Here is a 14,343-nt window from a genome sequence, read left to right as displayed (position 1 = left end):
ACGTAACAAAACTTGACTGATTCACTGCCATTGACGGCGACAGATATCCAACCCATTTAGATTGGAAGGATCGATGCCAGCCCCTTTTAGTTCAAATGGATTGGATGTCTTATCACTGTTAATGGGACTGAAACACGATCATTTCCTCACGAGAGGGCAACTTCAAAAGCTAGAAATAGTTTGACTGATTACTTTTCATCTCATGCTGCAGAATAGCTGTGTTTTCCGTGTCGGTGCTGCACGACGAGAGGATTGTCGTAGTGGCAGAGCAGAGACCGGATGCCTCGGAGGAAGACAGCTTCCAGTGGATGAGCCGAGTCCTTCAGGTGCCGACACTGCTTCTTATTCTTTTCTACATTGTTTGGACTGCAAAAACAGTTCTCCTGCGTCTTGCTTGCAGGCCATAGACAGCATTCATCAGGTGGGCGTGTATTGCTTGGCACTGGTGCCTGCCAACACGCTTCCCAAAGCACCCCTAGGTGGCATCCACATATCAGAGACCAAACAGCGCTTCCTGGAGGGATCGTTGCATCCCTGCAATGTCCTAATGTGCCCTCACACGTGCGTCACTAACCTGCCCAAACCGAGACAAAAGCAGCCAGGTATGAAGTCGCAACACGTTTGTGATGGGAATGAAAAAAAATAATAATAAGTTGCTCTTTTCTTGACTGGGTGTGTTTGCACTGCCCAGAGGTCGGCCCAGCTTCTATGATTGTTGGAAACCTGGTGGCAGGCAAGAGAATAGCCCAGGCCTGTGGAAGAGACGTGACCCAGCTGGAAGACAATGAGCAGGTAACCAACCATCAGGGCGAGGGAAAAGTACCAGTTTGATCAAATTGGCCCTCCTGGGCTTATGTTTATGCAGCAAAACCTAACATTTGCAGCAAAATATGCTGGTTGTTGGCAATAGATACCCAATCTATTTCATCTGGAAGAGGTAGTGATGATATACTCATTTAAATTCACAGCAAAAGGATGAAAAGATCCACATGATTGGATGCCTCTCATTGACAATGGCACTCAAAAGGTTTACAAAAAATAATGTAGATATGTGGAAAACTATCATTTTATATACATTTTCACATTTTTTCTTTCGTCAAGATATCATTTCTAGATGAAATGCGCTTCTTTAATTTTTTTTCTCCATTTCGATAGCCGAGAGCTCAGCTGATGTGTCAGAAAATTGTGCAAGCACAAATGTTCCGTGTGTTTTTTAAACTCAATTATTATGTTGAGACCCGGCACAACTTTTTACATTTCCCTCTTTTCTCACTGCTAGTTCCTCTACATTCAAGATGTGCTCCAGTGGAGAGCACAGGCCACTCCGGACCATCCTCTGTTCCTGGTTCTCAATGCTAAGGTACACCAGCATGTCCACATACTCACATATATCCATATTTTTATTTATTATACGAATGGGATCAAGTCAATACATACGGTTATTGGCTTCGGCTATCTAGTGGAATTCGATAGCCTGTTTTGGACTGGTCAACTAAATTGCCCTGTGACTATAAGGAGATTTAACCGGACATATCTTTATATTTATGCATTTTAGGGCACGGTGGCGAGTACGGCATCCTGTTTGCAACTTCACAAGCGGGCCGAACGTGTGGCGGCAGCTTTGATGGGACGTCTCAATACAGGAGATCATGTGGCCCTTGTTTACACACCAGGTACTTGCAACAAAGTAAAAGAAATGGAAATCCCCCATTAACGTTATTAATATGTTTTTTTAAATTATTTTTTCGGGCAGGGATTGATTTAATAGCCACCTTCTATGGCTGCTTGTATGCTGGCTGCATCCCGGTCACGGTCAGACCTCCACACCCACAGAACCTTGCCACCACGCTTCCTACCGTCAAGATGATTGTTGAGGTAATTCACAGTGAGCTAACCACAAATAATTATTTCTCGACTAACCAGCTTATATGCGAGTCACAATATTCACTCTAGTAATACACAGGGATTTCAATTTTAGCTTGGAATGTGCTTGCAAACCAAAAATCATTTGGACATTGAAGATTATATACATTTAATATGTAACAGTACAATAGTCCTCCAAAAACAGAAATGGGATCATTGGAAGTATCTAATTTAGATGAACTACATTTATAAACGGATTTATTGAGCGCCCCTGATTTACACAATGTAGTGAGGCAGTTAATATCCTATCTGCATCTTCTAGGTCAGTAAGTCGGTATGTATTCTGACAACTCAAGCAATAATGAAGCTGCTGAAATCCAAAGAGGCTGCCGCTGCAGTAGATGTGAAGAGCTGGCCCATGGTGCTGGACACAGGTCAGACATGCACCCACTGACGTATTTACTCCCATGTTCTCCTTCTGACCCAACTGGTTTTTCACTTAAAAATCTATCCATCCAGATGATCTCCCCAGAAAGAAAAGTCCTCAGATTTATAAGCCCCCGACCCCAGAGATGTTAGCCTACTTGGACTTTAGCGTTTCCACCACGGGCATCTTGGCAGGAGTCAAGGTGTGTACTTGTATACGTAGAACTCTTCTTTGTCATTTCTTTGGATGTACGATACATTGAAGATTTCCCATGTCGTAGATGTCCCACGCGGCCACCGGTGCTTTGTGCCGCTCCATCAAATTGCAGTGTGAGCTCTACCCTTCCCGCCAGATCGCCATCTGCCTGGACCCGTATTGCGGCCTGGGATTTGCACTCTGGTGCTTGTGCAGGTGAGACTCGCTTCCGTGTTGACAAGATGCCCAATGCATTTTTCATGGACTTCCATCGCAGTTTGTAGAACTTCAGTTCTGACAGTGGCTCCTAACTTCTCACTTGACAAGACTAACAACTTCTAACATTCCATGTTTTGTTGTGGTGGTTATTACAGTGTGTACTCCGGCCACCAGTCAATCCTGGTTCCCCCACTAGAGTTGGAAAGCAATGTGTCGGTGTGGCTGGCAGCTGTAAGCCAGTACAAAGTACGCGTTACCTTCTGCTCCTACTCAGTGATGGAAATGTGCACAAAAGGCTTGGGATCACAGACGGAAGCACTACGGGTAAGTGGGTGACTGATTGGGGGATAAACATTATTAGTCTGTCAAATAATGTCTGACTCTAACTGAAAGATCCCCAAGTAGAGTCTCTCATCTAATGTGACACCTCAACTCTTTGACTGCCATTGAAGACCATAGAGGTCCAATTCAATCGGATTAAGGGGCTGGTATTGAGCCTACAATCTCTCACTGCCATCCTAGATGAAAGGGCATTGATGTTTTTTAGATTTTAGTGTGAATTCAGATTGACAAATGAGACATCATCGTAGCAATTTTGGCTGGTTTCATTTCCTTACATGAAGAATGCCAACATTGTCCATTTCTGTCTAATAGCATTTTTTTGGTCATTGAAATGGAACATTTCACATATTCTAGCTAATAGATGATTTGGACACTACTTATACACGGAATTGCCTCGTGATTGGAATTTTTGTTTGTCCCATGCACAGTTGCGGAACGTCAACCTGTCGTGCGTGCGGACGTGCATGGTAGTCGCAGAGGAACGTCCTCGTATCTCTCTCACGCAGTCGTTCTCCAAAATCTTCAAGGACCTCGGGCTGTCCGCACGCGCTGTCAGCACCACCTTTGGCTGCAGAGTGAACGTGGCAATCTGTTTGCAGGTGAGTGTCCGACACACCCCTCGGTAGATTGTGCAGGTCTACCTCACAAATGCGGTTGTTTTGAGAGTCCAAACACTTTAGTTACCTTTCAATTCTCTCTTATTTTTTCGTGTGCTCGGTTTGTGTTGGGGTGTGCGTCCAGATGTATCCATAATCACGTAAAAATGTCTTTTATTTATGTGTCCCGTCAGCCCAACAGGTTAGGGAAACTGGTGGAGCAGGTACTGTCAGACAAGAGTGGTTGTTTGCTCTTTGGGGGGGCTGTTGCTGTTTTCTCATGCGTGTGAGTCTGAGTGTGTTTGCCCTTTCATTGTTTTTGTCTTAAGTTTTTACTGGCATTTTCCACAAACTTTTTTGAAGCCAAGCTGTTGTTCTCTTTGCATCGGCTGCTTTCCATGGATGCCTGGCGCATGGCTATTTGGGGACGCTCTCTGCCGTAAAGCCTTCGCCCGGGTGCCACATCTTACTTTTCTGTGGTTTTTGAAAGGTTTTAAGACACCTTGTCACCCGACTCAATGGTGAAGTGTCTCGTAACTTATGGCTGCAGCTGTTAATCATGCGCATCGACTTTGTGTCAAATTTCTGTAGTCCAGACGTCGGAAAACAGCGTTTTTTATTCTTTAAGTTAGACTTATGAAGTGAACCTTCATTCATCCTCCATACCGCATCTCCTCGCAAGTGTTGCTGGAGCCTATCCCAGCAGACTTAGCGTAAAAGTCAGACTACACCGCAAATTTGTCACCAATCAGCCATAGGGCACACGTAGACAGTCAACCTTTCGCAATAAATACTTGTGAGCATGGGGTTGTTTGAATAATTGCACGCACAGTTTGGTCATTTTGGTTGATTATGACCACAGAGGATTTATCCTATCACGCACTTTGCTCTGGTTGATGACCCGGCCTAATATTTAGTTACTGTAGGTGATGCCTTGCTGAATAAATGCTAAGCTTGGTGCTTTGCTCTGTTTGTGTGTTTTGGCTTTCACCCTGCAGTTGGCTGTCTCTCGCTCTCATGGCCAGCTGGTGCTTTGCATTAATCCTGGCAGAGGAGCGAATGGTCTCATAAAAAAAAAAATCCAAAGCAAAAATGGACATTATCAGAGCGTAGACATTTGAATACATCTGCTCCTCTTACTGAATTCAACCTATGAAATTCAGAAGGAGTGTAAATGGCCTATATAGCCGTCAGAATGGTCTCCTGTCACCACATTCTCAAGCGGTAGAACCACAAGATTTCTGCTGGGCTCTTAGCAAAGACCTTGTCATAAAGATCATTATAAACATACTTTTTTTAAAATTGAAAAATAAATAATAGTTAAAAACGCTATTCTCATGTCATTATAAATTGTAGTGGAGATTTCATGGTGATGAAAAACATTAGAGATAATTGAAGTAGTTTAGAAGAGAGCAGAATAAGGTGATCTCCAGTCATTAAATTAACTCATTGGCTGCCTTTGACAATGCCAGGTGTCCAATCTATTTGAAGTGGGAGGCTTGGCAGCGAATGTCCTCAAATACTGTCACTTCAAATGGACTGGGCGACTACTACTGACAAACAAATTTAAATTCACAGCGGAAGGATGAAAAGAATCACATGATCGGATGTCTGTCATTGTCAATGGGACCGAAAGAGTTGAGACAAAGTCATTTAAAAATGGCCCCGTCTAACACGTTTAGTTTAGTTTGACATCTATTCACGTCAAACTCCAATGAAAGCTCATATGACATCTCTGTTGTTCCACAGGGCACAGCAGGCCCGGACCCCACCACGGTTTACGTGGACATGAGGGCTCTGCGACACGACAGGTGAGTCACGGGTGGCCATTGATGGTGATAAAAGTCCAATCCATTTTGACTGGGAGACCTGGCAGGAATCCTTGACTAACCGTCCTCATGAATTGGACGTCTCTCACCTTCAATTGCAGGCATTGGTACATGTACAGAAAAAATACATTTGTTGATTATTTTACTATTTTACTTCTTCTTTTCAGGGTCCGTCTGGTTGAGAGGGGGTCTCCACACAGTTTGCCACTAATGGAATCAGGCAAAGTAAAGCATCACAAACAATATGTCATATATTAAAATGAACAATATGTCATGTTTTGGGCCCAAAATAAATTGGCCCAGCCCACATGAGATTATTAGGTGGTGTTAATGTGGCCCACAAACCAGACTGAGTTTGACACCAGTAGTCTTACTCCTCTTGTGATCGCAGATTCTTCCCGGTGTCAAGGTGATTATCGCCAACACTGAGACCAAGGGGCCTTTGGGAGACTCTCATCTTGGAGAGGTGAGCTATAACTTGCAGCATTCCTGACAAACTCGATTCTCATGTTGTATTTTCCCCTCGTTTGTACTAGATCTGGGTGAGCAGTCCTCACAACGCGACGGGCTACTACACCGTGTACGGAGAGGAAGCGCTGCACGCCGACCACTTTAACACCAAGCTGAGCTTCGGGGATACGCACACCGTCTGGGCAAGGACGGGATATTTGGGTTTCCTGCGGCGCACTGAGCTGACTGACGCCAGCGGAGGTGAAAACCACTCCTTTCTGTTGACTGAGTGATAAATTTTGGAGGCTGATGGCCCGCCAGGTTTAGAAAGACTTGTGGGAAACCAGTAATTGGGGATTCTGAGATAAATGGGTAGTTAAACTTGAATGAACTCTAATGACACCTCATGTATTATCTTGATTATCTTAATTCAGATTTATGTCACGCAACAAGATATCACATTCCATTTATTATAATAATAATACAATTTTTTGATAGCGCACTTTATCATCTGAATAATGCGGGCCAAGAAAATGTATTGCCAATATCGGGTGGTATTTTTTTTAGGTCATAAATGGTGTTGGAATTTTTTTTTTTAGTAACTACAATAGCTTTGTATTTACGCATGTCGCAGAGCGCCACGACGCCCTCTACGTGGTGGGTTCAGTCGACGAGACCCTTGAGCTGAGAGGAATGAGGTACCACCCGATCGACATCGAAACCTCCGTCATCCGTTCCCATAAGAGCATAGCTGAGTGGTGAGGCTTAATGAATTGATTAAGTGCATATGTTTTGCATGAATGGCATTTTTTTTTAAATCTCTCCACTTTGATGCGTTTAAGCGCCGTGTTCACTTGGACCAACCTGCTGGTGGTGGTGGTGGAGCTGGAGGGCTCCGAACAAGAGGCTCTGGACCTGGTGGCCCTGGTCACCAACGTGGTGCTAGAAGAGCACTACCTCATCGTGGGCGTGGTGGTGGTCGTTGACCCCGGCGTCATTCCCATTAACTCCAGAGGGGAAAAGCAACGCATGCACCTGCGAGACGGATTCCTGGCCGACCAACTGGACCCGATTTATGTGGCGTACAACATGTGAGGCCAGTGATTTCTCTGCTTTTGGGTGCCCGAGCGTGGATACACACCGTAACCATCACCGACAAATGGATTATTACTTCACAGAACACTGGTGACAATGTTACGTGGGATTGACTGCACACCCCTGTTTATTGCCAGTATATATAAACTGTAATAACACTCTTTACAAGGAGGGAAGTTAAAAATGCTCCTCCAATAAACAAGGTCAAATCGCTGTCAGTGAAAGACTACCATTGAGTTCAAACCGTCTGCAACGATTTTGGTTGAATTGATCACTCAAATCAGGCTTCGGAACAGTGGTGTGTAGAATTGTGTGTTTAACTTATTAGCTGCCGTTGACGGTGGTAGACATCCCAGTCATGCCTCGCTCCATCCTGCTGTGAATTTAACTTTTAAGTTCCCCACGAGTAAACGCCAAATTCACTAGCTGTGACTGAACCCTCTCACTTCGAATGGACTGGACGTGTGTGTCGCCGTCAATCCAGCCAATGAGTTAAGAGTAGGGATGGGCATCTGACCCAATGTTTCATCATTCTTTTTCTAACTTTTATTTGTTTTTGGGATAAAATAATCTGTTTCGGAATATTCCGCAGCTGTTCCCACGCCAGTTTTTAGCAAACTAATGCTGCTTGGAAGAATTGGGCCATAGCAGAGGCCTGCGCTCAACTAGCTCAACTTCCTTTTTTCTCTTCTTCAGGATGTAAAGGAGATGAGAATGAATCAACAGCACTGCTAGGCACTCCATTTTTGCCTGTATTTTTAGGAATATAACATGCCCATCCCTGTGAGATGCAGTCCCATTCAAATCTGTGTTTTTTTAATTGTAAACCCAATCAAATAAGGCTTGTTGAGAATTTATCCTGAAAGACAGTACAGGGTGTTCTCAGTTTTATAGGGCAGTACAGCAGCATTAAATTAAAGGAGCAGGCCTATATTGGGCTCATGACCACGTATGCATTATTTTTTTTTGCCCCCAGTTTTGTTCAGGAAATCGGCCTATGTATGAGGAACTACACAAAACTCATATATACATTACACTACATGCAAATGGTTCAGGACTTTGGGGTGATATTTCAAGAGGAATTGCACTCATTTGTTGCCATTGACAACGGCCAAGAGTTACCGTATTTTCTCGCATATACGCCATATTTGTCCAAAAAATGATGACTGAATCAAGGGTATGGCTTATATGCGCATAAAATAGACTTGACATGCATGGGACACCAAAATGTAAGACACTGTGGCTGATACGGTCATTGATTTCAAAATAGAGGGAAGATAAAAAGGTAAAATCTTGGCCTAATCAATTGCAACCAATGTTTTACATTTGCTATTACTTTTTAGAATTGTCGGCCATTGTTGGTGATGGATCCATACAGTGACTCACCACTATAGGAAAGTTCATTTCTAATTGACACTGTTTGGTGTCCAATCCATTTGGACAAAGAGGAGCCCAAATGAACAGCATTTTATGTAAGTCCTGAACATTTTCCAAGTAGTGTACTTTTTTTTTTTTTACACTGCCAACTGTGATGAAAATGTGTTGTTGCGTGAAAGCTAGTTCAATGCACAATTTCCGCAGCCTTTGTTTCCAGTGCCATAAAGGTCGAGTGCTTGTCACCATTGCATGTGCCTCTTCCACTTTTTTTTAGAGATTCCATTGTTGCGTCTCGGACTCCGAACAGGGCTGGAGGACTCGGGAAGTATGTACAGGTTTGGCGTAGATGACTAATCAGGTTGTAACAAAAACGGAATGAATATGTGAATATGTCCTATAGAAATGCCTGAACAATCCCAAGATGCTTGTAAGGAAAGGATACAAAGTGTTTGTTTTCATAGGGTGAATAAACAGGAAGCTAAGCAAAGCAGCAGATGACCTTTCTGCTCAGGTGAACCCCGAGATTTCACAACATGTTGTATAATCTGGAAATACATTCTGTCTGATATACGGTAAGGTGTCATTATTTTCATAACAGGATTTCTTAATGAATAAAATCACAATTTTAACTTTACATGGTTGTTCGTCAATCGCAATCTGTTAGGAAAATGCTATTTCACCCAAAAAAATGGACATCAGAAATGTGGAAATGATTTATTTTGATGATTTATCTTTGGACAAAACTTTTGAACAGCTTAGTGTATATTTTTTTCTACTGTATTTATCACTTAAGAGTAAATGTATCAAATGTCAACAATAGTTGTGTTTCATGCGTTAGGATGCAAATAAACCACTGAAAACTTTAACTGCATTAATCTTTCAGCAGTAATGACAAGTGCAATATTTTAGTTGGTGTGTTTAAGTGTATTTTTATTATTTATTCAAGGTATTTTGGCATAAATTTCACTTTATTTTGAAATCTGACTTGCATGGAAATTGGGGTTACATTATGATAGGTTCACCAATAGGCATTCCAAAATGCACGCACAAATAAAGAGACAAGACAATATTCTGGGCTTTCTTGCAAGGAGAATGGAACTTTACAAGTCTCTGTCCAGGGTCCTGATAACCCTAACACTTTACCAGCACAGAACATATTCGTAACTCGAGGACTCCCTTTTATTTCACATGTAGAACCCAAAGATTAAAGCATACAATATTACGGTAGTCATGCACAAAAAAAAAATAATTGAAAGAATGTTATCAAACCCGACTGGAACACGAACCAACCCGAGTCTGACACCCCTATTTTAGAACCTTATTTCACATATTTTTAACTACATTAAGAATCTCAGTAACCGTCTCCAGTGCTGCAGCCGCAATGGCCAGATATAATCTTTCATTTTGAATGTTGGGGAAAAGATGACAGTTGGGATATTGGGTCTTTTGCCCATCCACGCCCAAGGCCTTAAGCCGGGCAACCTTAGATGGCAGCGCAAGACTTTATCACAAATGGTTGAAATGGTGCCGCTGAGACTTCGTGTCACAGGGTGACCAAAAATATTGTAGATGTTTCTGACTACGGAGGCTGGAGGTGGAAAAAATGGGGAAAAAATGGATATTGCCTCAAGTGCGCTCCGTTTTCCCCAAATGATGCCCCCTTTGAGGCTGCATCAATCTTTTAAAGGGGCTCCAGAACTGAATTGCTGACGACACACCCCGCCTTTTCTTGGTCTGGTTTTCATTCCCACTTTAGTTTATCAAGAAGTGACGACTAACCAAAATCAGCAAATTTCAATTTCTTTTTTGTTAAACCTGTGTTTATACCTCCAAACCCTAGAGGACGCTCTCCCCTTGTGCATGATCTGGTCCAATGACTTCTTCGCCCTCCGTTTCCCTGGGCGAGCTGACAATTCGTCGTCTTTTGACAGGTACGTTGGAAATCACTCGTTTAAACACTCGATTTTACGATCTTTAGGTCGTAGTTTGTAGCACGGATTGGTGCCTATTCCAGCTAACTGAGCAGTCGGCAGGATACACCTTGTACTGGTTGTATCGTATGTTTACTGTCATCTACATCATGATATATATGTATGTAAATTGAGATGACGCTAATAAAGCTGAATCGTTGGAAATCAAATGAATATAGAACAGAAATTCCCAACCTAATCCATGTCAGGGAAATGATGCTCTTTTCTCTGCTGTGAAAAGGCGACAGACAGCATGCAAGAAAAGAGCAACCCAGAAGTTGAGCAGCGTCAGCTGTGCTCCAAGTGCGGCCGCGGCCTGGCTGCCCTGCACACGGACAATCCCGGCGACGCGTCCCTATGTCCGTCCTGCCGGGAAGACGGCGGACAGAGCCCGGCGGGCGTACGCGTTGACCCGCACAGCTGCTCGCTGTGTGGCAAAACCTTCATCTCCCCAGTTCACTTGACACTCCACTTGGCCTCCCACAATAAGGAGAGGAGATTCCAGTGCGGCACCTGCGGCAAGAACTTCCATCAGTCTTCTCACCTGATGGCCCACGAAGCTATCCACAAAGGCGAAAGGCCCTTTAAATGCCCCGAGTGCGGCAAGACCTTCGGGCGGGCTGCGCATCTCAAGACCCACCGGCGCCTCCACACCGGCGAGAAACCTTTCAAGTGTAGCTACTGCGACAAGGCCTTCACGCAGAAGGCGGGTCTGCTCTCGCACGTCCGAATCCACACCAGCGATCTAAGCCACAAGATCCAAGAACCAGCCCAGGGGGGGAAAGGGGCAACCTCGCCCCAGCCCGCTCCCCATGCCACACCCCAGCCCGACACCCGTTCCGATGATCTCAATTGTGGCGTCTGCCGCCGCACTTTTATCCGCTCCTCCTACATCAGATTGCAGGTGCGACTTGAGAAGGGGCTGCGGCCTTATCACTGCAAAGTGTGCAACAAGACTTTTGCCAAGCTGGATACGTTTATCAACCACTGCAATAAACATTTGAGGCAGAAAGGGGAAAAAGACCAAGAGGGCAGTGTGCTCAAACCGCCGTTGTTTATCCCACTCTCAAAGGCGCCACTACCGGAGGTCTCCCCGCCGTTGTTCAATGAGGTGACGGCGGCCAGCAAAGAATCCAGCCCGTGTCTTCTTTAGGCGCCAACAATCTCTTCATATCTTTTACCATTTCATAAAACTAAAGAGTGCACTCGCCATTGACGGCGATAGATGCGCCTGAGGTAATTGATACTGACCACACAATTTCACCTAGTAAACTTCCCAAAACTGGTGATAGAGAAGCCCACCACGTGTTTGGAAATAAATAAATAAATAAATAAATAAAAATGCTCAGTTGACAGGACTTTCCCGATAATTTTGTTTTGGCTATTTATGAACTATAGTTCAGCAAACAAAAATATAATGCAATTCAGTGCATTGGAAAATATTTTTTTTAAAAGCCCAGGCCTTTTTTCAAATGTGTTTCTTTATTTTTTCCAAATAATTACTTTTGAAAAGTCCATTTTTTTGACAACACGTAAAATGTCCAAAAACAGTCACGTTGTCAATGCACATTTATCCTGCCAAGGCCTTCAACTGTTACACTGTCTTGGATTTCAGGAAAGGTTTATGAAGCACATCATAAATACGTTTTGCCTGCAAGCACAAAATGGTAAACGCAGTAATTTAGTGTATATTCAGTTTTAGTTGTGTTTGTCACAATAAGATAATGTGCATGCTCACTCGACCTTTTGTGGACCAAGACCCGGAGAGAAAACCAGGTCTTCTTTAGATGCGTTGATGATTCCTTCCATGGACTGTTATAAAACAATGCAAATATATTAGTAATTACAAAAGTCAACATTTCTAATGGAGTGACAAAGCGTTTCGGTACTCACAGAGAAAGTTGAGAGCAATGCCATAGAATCGATTTTGTTTATGGACTTCACAGTTGTCAAGCAGTCTGTCACCTTCAAAACAAATGGCTATTTTTGCGTGGCAGATAACACAGATGTCATCAGACCTTCAAAATCGTAATAGCAAATTTACCTTGGATAAATAGTCTCTTTCAACTTGCTCCAGCAGAAGGTCTGCTGGTTTCTTCTCAAACGACTTGTATGTTTCCAGATAACGTGCAGCCTCCTCTGGGCTGCCAGGTCAACCCCCAAAAACAGTAAAGAGAAAATATGTCCCTCATTGGTTTAGATTGGACAGCTATTTTCATCTTTGGCACTGAAAAAAAATATCTTCCACTTTTGGTTCTCGGACTTACCTCCATGCCAAAATAAGAGTGCAGTCAGCCATGATGGAGATACGAGCCAGCTCCTTCAATGCATGATGTGGGTCTTTCTTTGTGGTAAAACCACCAAAAAGTTTCAACACTAATTGGCCCGATTTGAACAAATCATTACAGTACAGCACTTACCACATCGACATGAACTAGTAAAACTCGAAGGGTGAAGCCATGTCCAAGCTGCTTTAGTCGATTGTAAATATAGTCGGGATTCAGGTTGTGATACCTCAAACTTTGTCCCAAAAGAAACACACACCAAAAAAAAAGTTGGAGAGAAAGTCAAACATATTTTTAGTGTTTTGAAGACTGCATATAGCGTAGACACCCACCTGAGAAAGAGTGCACACGTTGTTCTGCCCAGAACATAGTCAGGGATAACTTCTCCAAACTCCCATGGAACGCCCCTCAAAAACTTCAGGATGGGATTACCCTTCTGGACGTATAAAAACAATTCATGATAGAGCTGCCAAAAAATGATTATTTACATGATAGTTAATCATTGATTTTTGTTGTTGTTGTTGTATACTCTTATAACAGTCTGGAATGGAATTCAAGATTTTAATTGCAGAGATCCATTGGAACCAAAACACTATCCACTGAAAAGTTGGAAATAAATCATGGGCTTTGGAAATCTTGGTGCTCACCTGTTTTGTACTGACAACAATACTGTTCCCAGAACCCGCCAGTTTCGGACCAAGGCTTGGACTGTTGAAATCTTTCTGCCCCAGATCGGTCCCCGGATCGGTCCCCGGATCGGTCCCCGGATTGGTCCCCGGATTGGTCTCTTCGGTTTCAGTCACCACGTCACTTGCACTCATTCCTTCTATAGACTCGCTCGGCTTCACACTGGCAATAGACTGGGAACCACCAGCTTCAGATAGGAGCTTAACTGGGGAGCCCTCTGGCTGAAGAGGTGCACAACTTTGAGCTTTAGTCGTAATAATGTATTGAGCATAGGACAAAGGCTGGTCCTCCTTCGCAGGGGATCCATTTGCACTGGTTTGGATTTTTCCTCCAGTTGTTGATGGTTGAAAGAGCTGCTTTGGCTGGGAAAAAAACATTTCAGACTCAACATGGTTGATTAACTTGGAAAAACATGCTGATTCGATCACTTACTGGTGTTTTCTCTTTGGTAAAGGCAGAATCATCTAAATTAATATGAAACCTCTTCATGGCTCAAAAAGGGATGTTTTAAACAGATCATGAACGTACCGTAAAATCCGAAATACGATTTATCGAGATCGAGATCTAAATATGTGCTGACGATTAGGAGCCGCCATAAAGTACATGTTATAAATCTGCAGAAAGAAAAAGAATATCCGATAAGGTTTTCAATTTGGCAATGTTGACAACCGCATCTTTAAGACACACACTTCCTAGTGTCCGGTAGCCACGCCTTTCGGGGGCTTGTGGGTAATGTAGTGACATATTAGCATTATATACGTATAGAGTAACCACCACTAAGAAAAAAATGTTTTTGTATTTTCTAAATATCCAAATGTACTTGCCAAATATCAACATTCAACATTGTACTTATATTTTATCAATTAACCCTGTTTTCCCTTCACTAAATATACCACAACACATGCTTCCCATATAAAGTAGCTGGGTTGACAATGAATGGAAAATTGTTTCTAAATATTGTGGGATGTTTAATTGTAGTTCTGCATATATTTTATTTTGCGGAAAAAA

At 43.1% G+C, this 14,343-nt stretch overlaps 3 protein-coding genes across 8 annotated transcripts in view; 2 read left to right on the top strand and 1 right to left on the bottom strand.

Annotated features, from left to right (window-relative positions):
* Positions 1 to 9,259, top strand: part of LOC144204057 (disco-interacting protein 2 homolog A-like) — a 40,743-nt gene extending 31,484 nt beyond the window's left edge. For 4 of the 6 annotated variants that reach the window (XM_077727794.1, XM_077727797.1, XM_077727796.1 and 1 more), the window contains 18 exons: positions 212 to 326; positions 401 to 602; positions 692 to 792; positions 1,280 to 1,360; positions 1,556 to 1,673; positions 1,754 to 1,875; positions 2,186 to 2,297; positions 2,383 to 2,492; positions 2,571 to 2,701; positions 2,860 to 3,028; positions 3,475 to 3,645; positions 3,837 to 3,866; positions 5,392 to 5,453; positions 5,639 to 5,696; positions 5,863 to 5,937; positions 6,008 to 6,182; positions 6,556 to 6,679; positions 6,764 to 9,259. In XM_077727794.1, the coding sequence (XP_077583920.1) occupies positions 212 to 326; positions 401 to 602; positions 692 to 792; positions 1,280 to 1,360; positions 1,556 to 1,673; positions 1,754 to 1,875; positions 2,186 to 2,297; positions 2,383 to 2,492; positions 2,571 to 2,701; positions 2,860 to 3,028; positions 3,475 to 3,645; positions 3,837 to 3,866; positions 5,392 to 5,453; positions 5,639 to 5,696; positions 5,863 to 5,937; positions 6,008 to 6,182; positions 6,556 to 6,679; positions 6,764 to 7,016 (2,209 nt within the window). In that variant the 3' untranslated portion in view covers positions 7,017 to 9,259. The remainder of the gene's footprint in view (positions 1 to 211; positions 327 to 400; positions 603 to 691; positions 793 to 1,279; positions 1,361 to 1,555; positions 1,674 to 1,753; positions 1,876 to 2,185; positions 2,298 to 2,382; positions 2,493 to 2,570; positions 2,702 to 2,859; positions 3,029 to 3,474; positions 3,646 to 3,836; positions 3,867 to 5,391; positions 5,454 to 5,638; positions 5,697 to 5,862; positions 5,938 to 6,007; positions 6,183 to 6,555; positions 6,680 to 6,763) is intronic. The other 2 variants (XM_077727798.1, XM_077727795.1) reach the window with 1 other exon arrangement.
* Positions 9,260 to 10,238: 979 nt separating this feature from the next.
* LOC144204576 (uncharacterized) lies at positions 10,239 to 13,282 on the top strand. The gene is made up of 2 exons (XM_077728635.1): positions 10,239 to 10,324; positions 10,605 to 13,282. The coding sequence occupies exon 2, from the start codon at positions 10,617 to 10,619 to the stop codon at positions 11,514 to 11,516; it is 900 nt and encodes a 299-aa protein (XP_077584761.1). The 5' UTR covers positions 10,239 to 10,324; positions 10,605 to 10,616; the 3' UTR covers positions 11,517 to 13,282.
* ercc1 (excision repair cross-complementation group 1) lies at positions 11,827 to 14,044 on the bottom strand. Its single transcript, XM_077728634.1, has 9 exons — positions 13,768 to 14,044; positions 13,296 to 13,697; positions 12,981 to 13,084; positions 12,784 to 12,883; positions 12,631 to 12,707; positions 12,408 to 12,507; positions 12,257 to 12,328; positions 12,107 to 12,175; positions 11,827 to 12,014 (listed from the first exon to the last, which is right to left on the bottom strand). The coding sequence occupies exons 1-9, from the start codon at positions 13,822 to 13,824 to the stop codon at positions 11,958 to 11,960; spliced, it is 1,038 nt and encodes a 345-aa protein (XP_077584760.1). The 5' UTR covers positions 13,825 to 14,044; the 3' UTR covers positions 11,827 to 11,957.
* Positions 14,045 to 14,343: the final 299 nt, after the last annotated feature.

Source organism: Stigmatopora nigra, chromosome 11, assembly GCF_051989575.1.
Source record: "Stigmatopora nigra isolate UIUO_SnigA chromosome 11, RoL_Snig_1.1, whole genome shotgun sequence".
NCBI lineage: Eukaryota > Metazoa > Chordata > Actinopteri > Syngnathiformes > Syngnathidae > Stigmatopora > Stigmatopora nigra.
The sequence above is the reverse complement of the archived record's forward strand: the minus strand, read 5'-3'. Positions and strand labels throughout refer to the sequence as shown.

Coding starts and splice junctions, on each gene's coding strand:
- LOC144204576 (XM_077728635.1), top strand. CDS start 10,617: ATGCAAGAAAAGAGCAACCCAGAAGTTGAGCAGCGTCAGCTGTGCTCC.
- ercc1 (XM_077728634.1), bottom strand. CDS start 13,824: ATGAAGAGGTTTCATATTAATTTAGATGATTCTGCCTTTACCAAAGAG. Junction 12,884..12,980: donor ACGTGTGCACTCTTTCTCAG/GTGGGTGTCTAC, acceptor TTTGGGACAAAG/TTTGAGGTATCACAACCTGA. Junction 12,015..12,106: donor CGGGTCTTGGTCCACAAAAG/GTCGAGTGAGCA, acceptor TTGTGCTTGCAG/GCAAAACGTATTTATGATGT.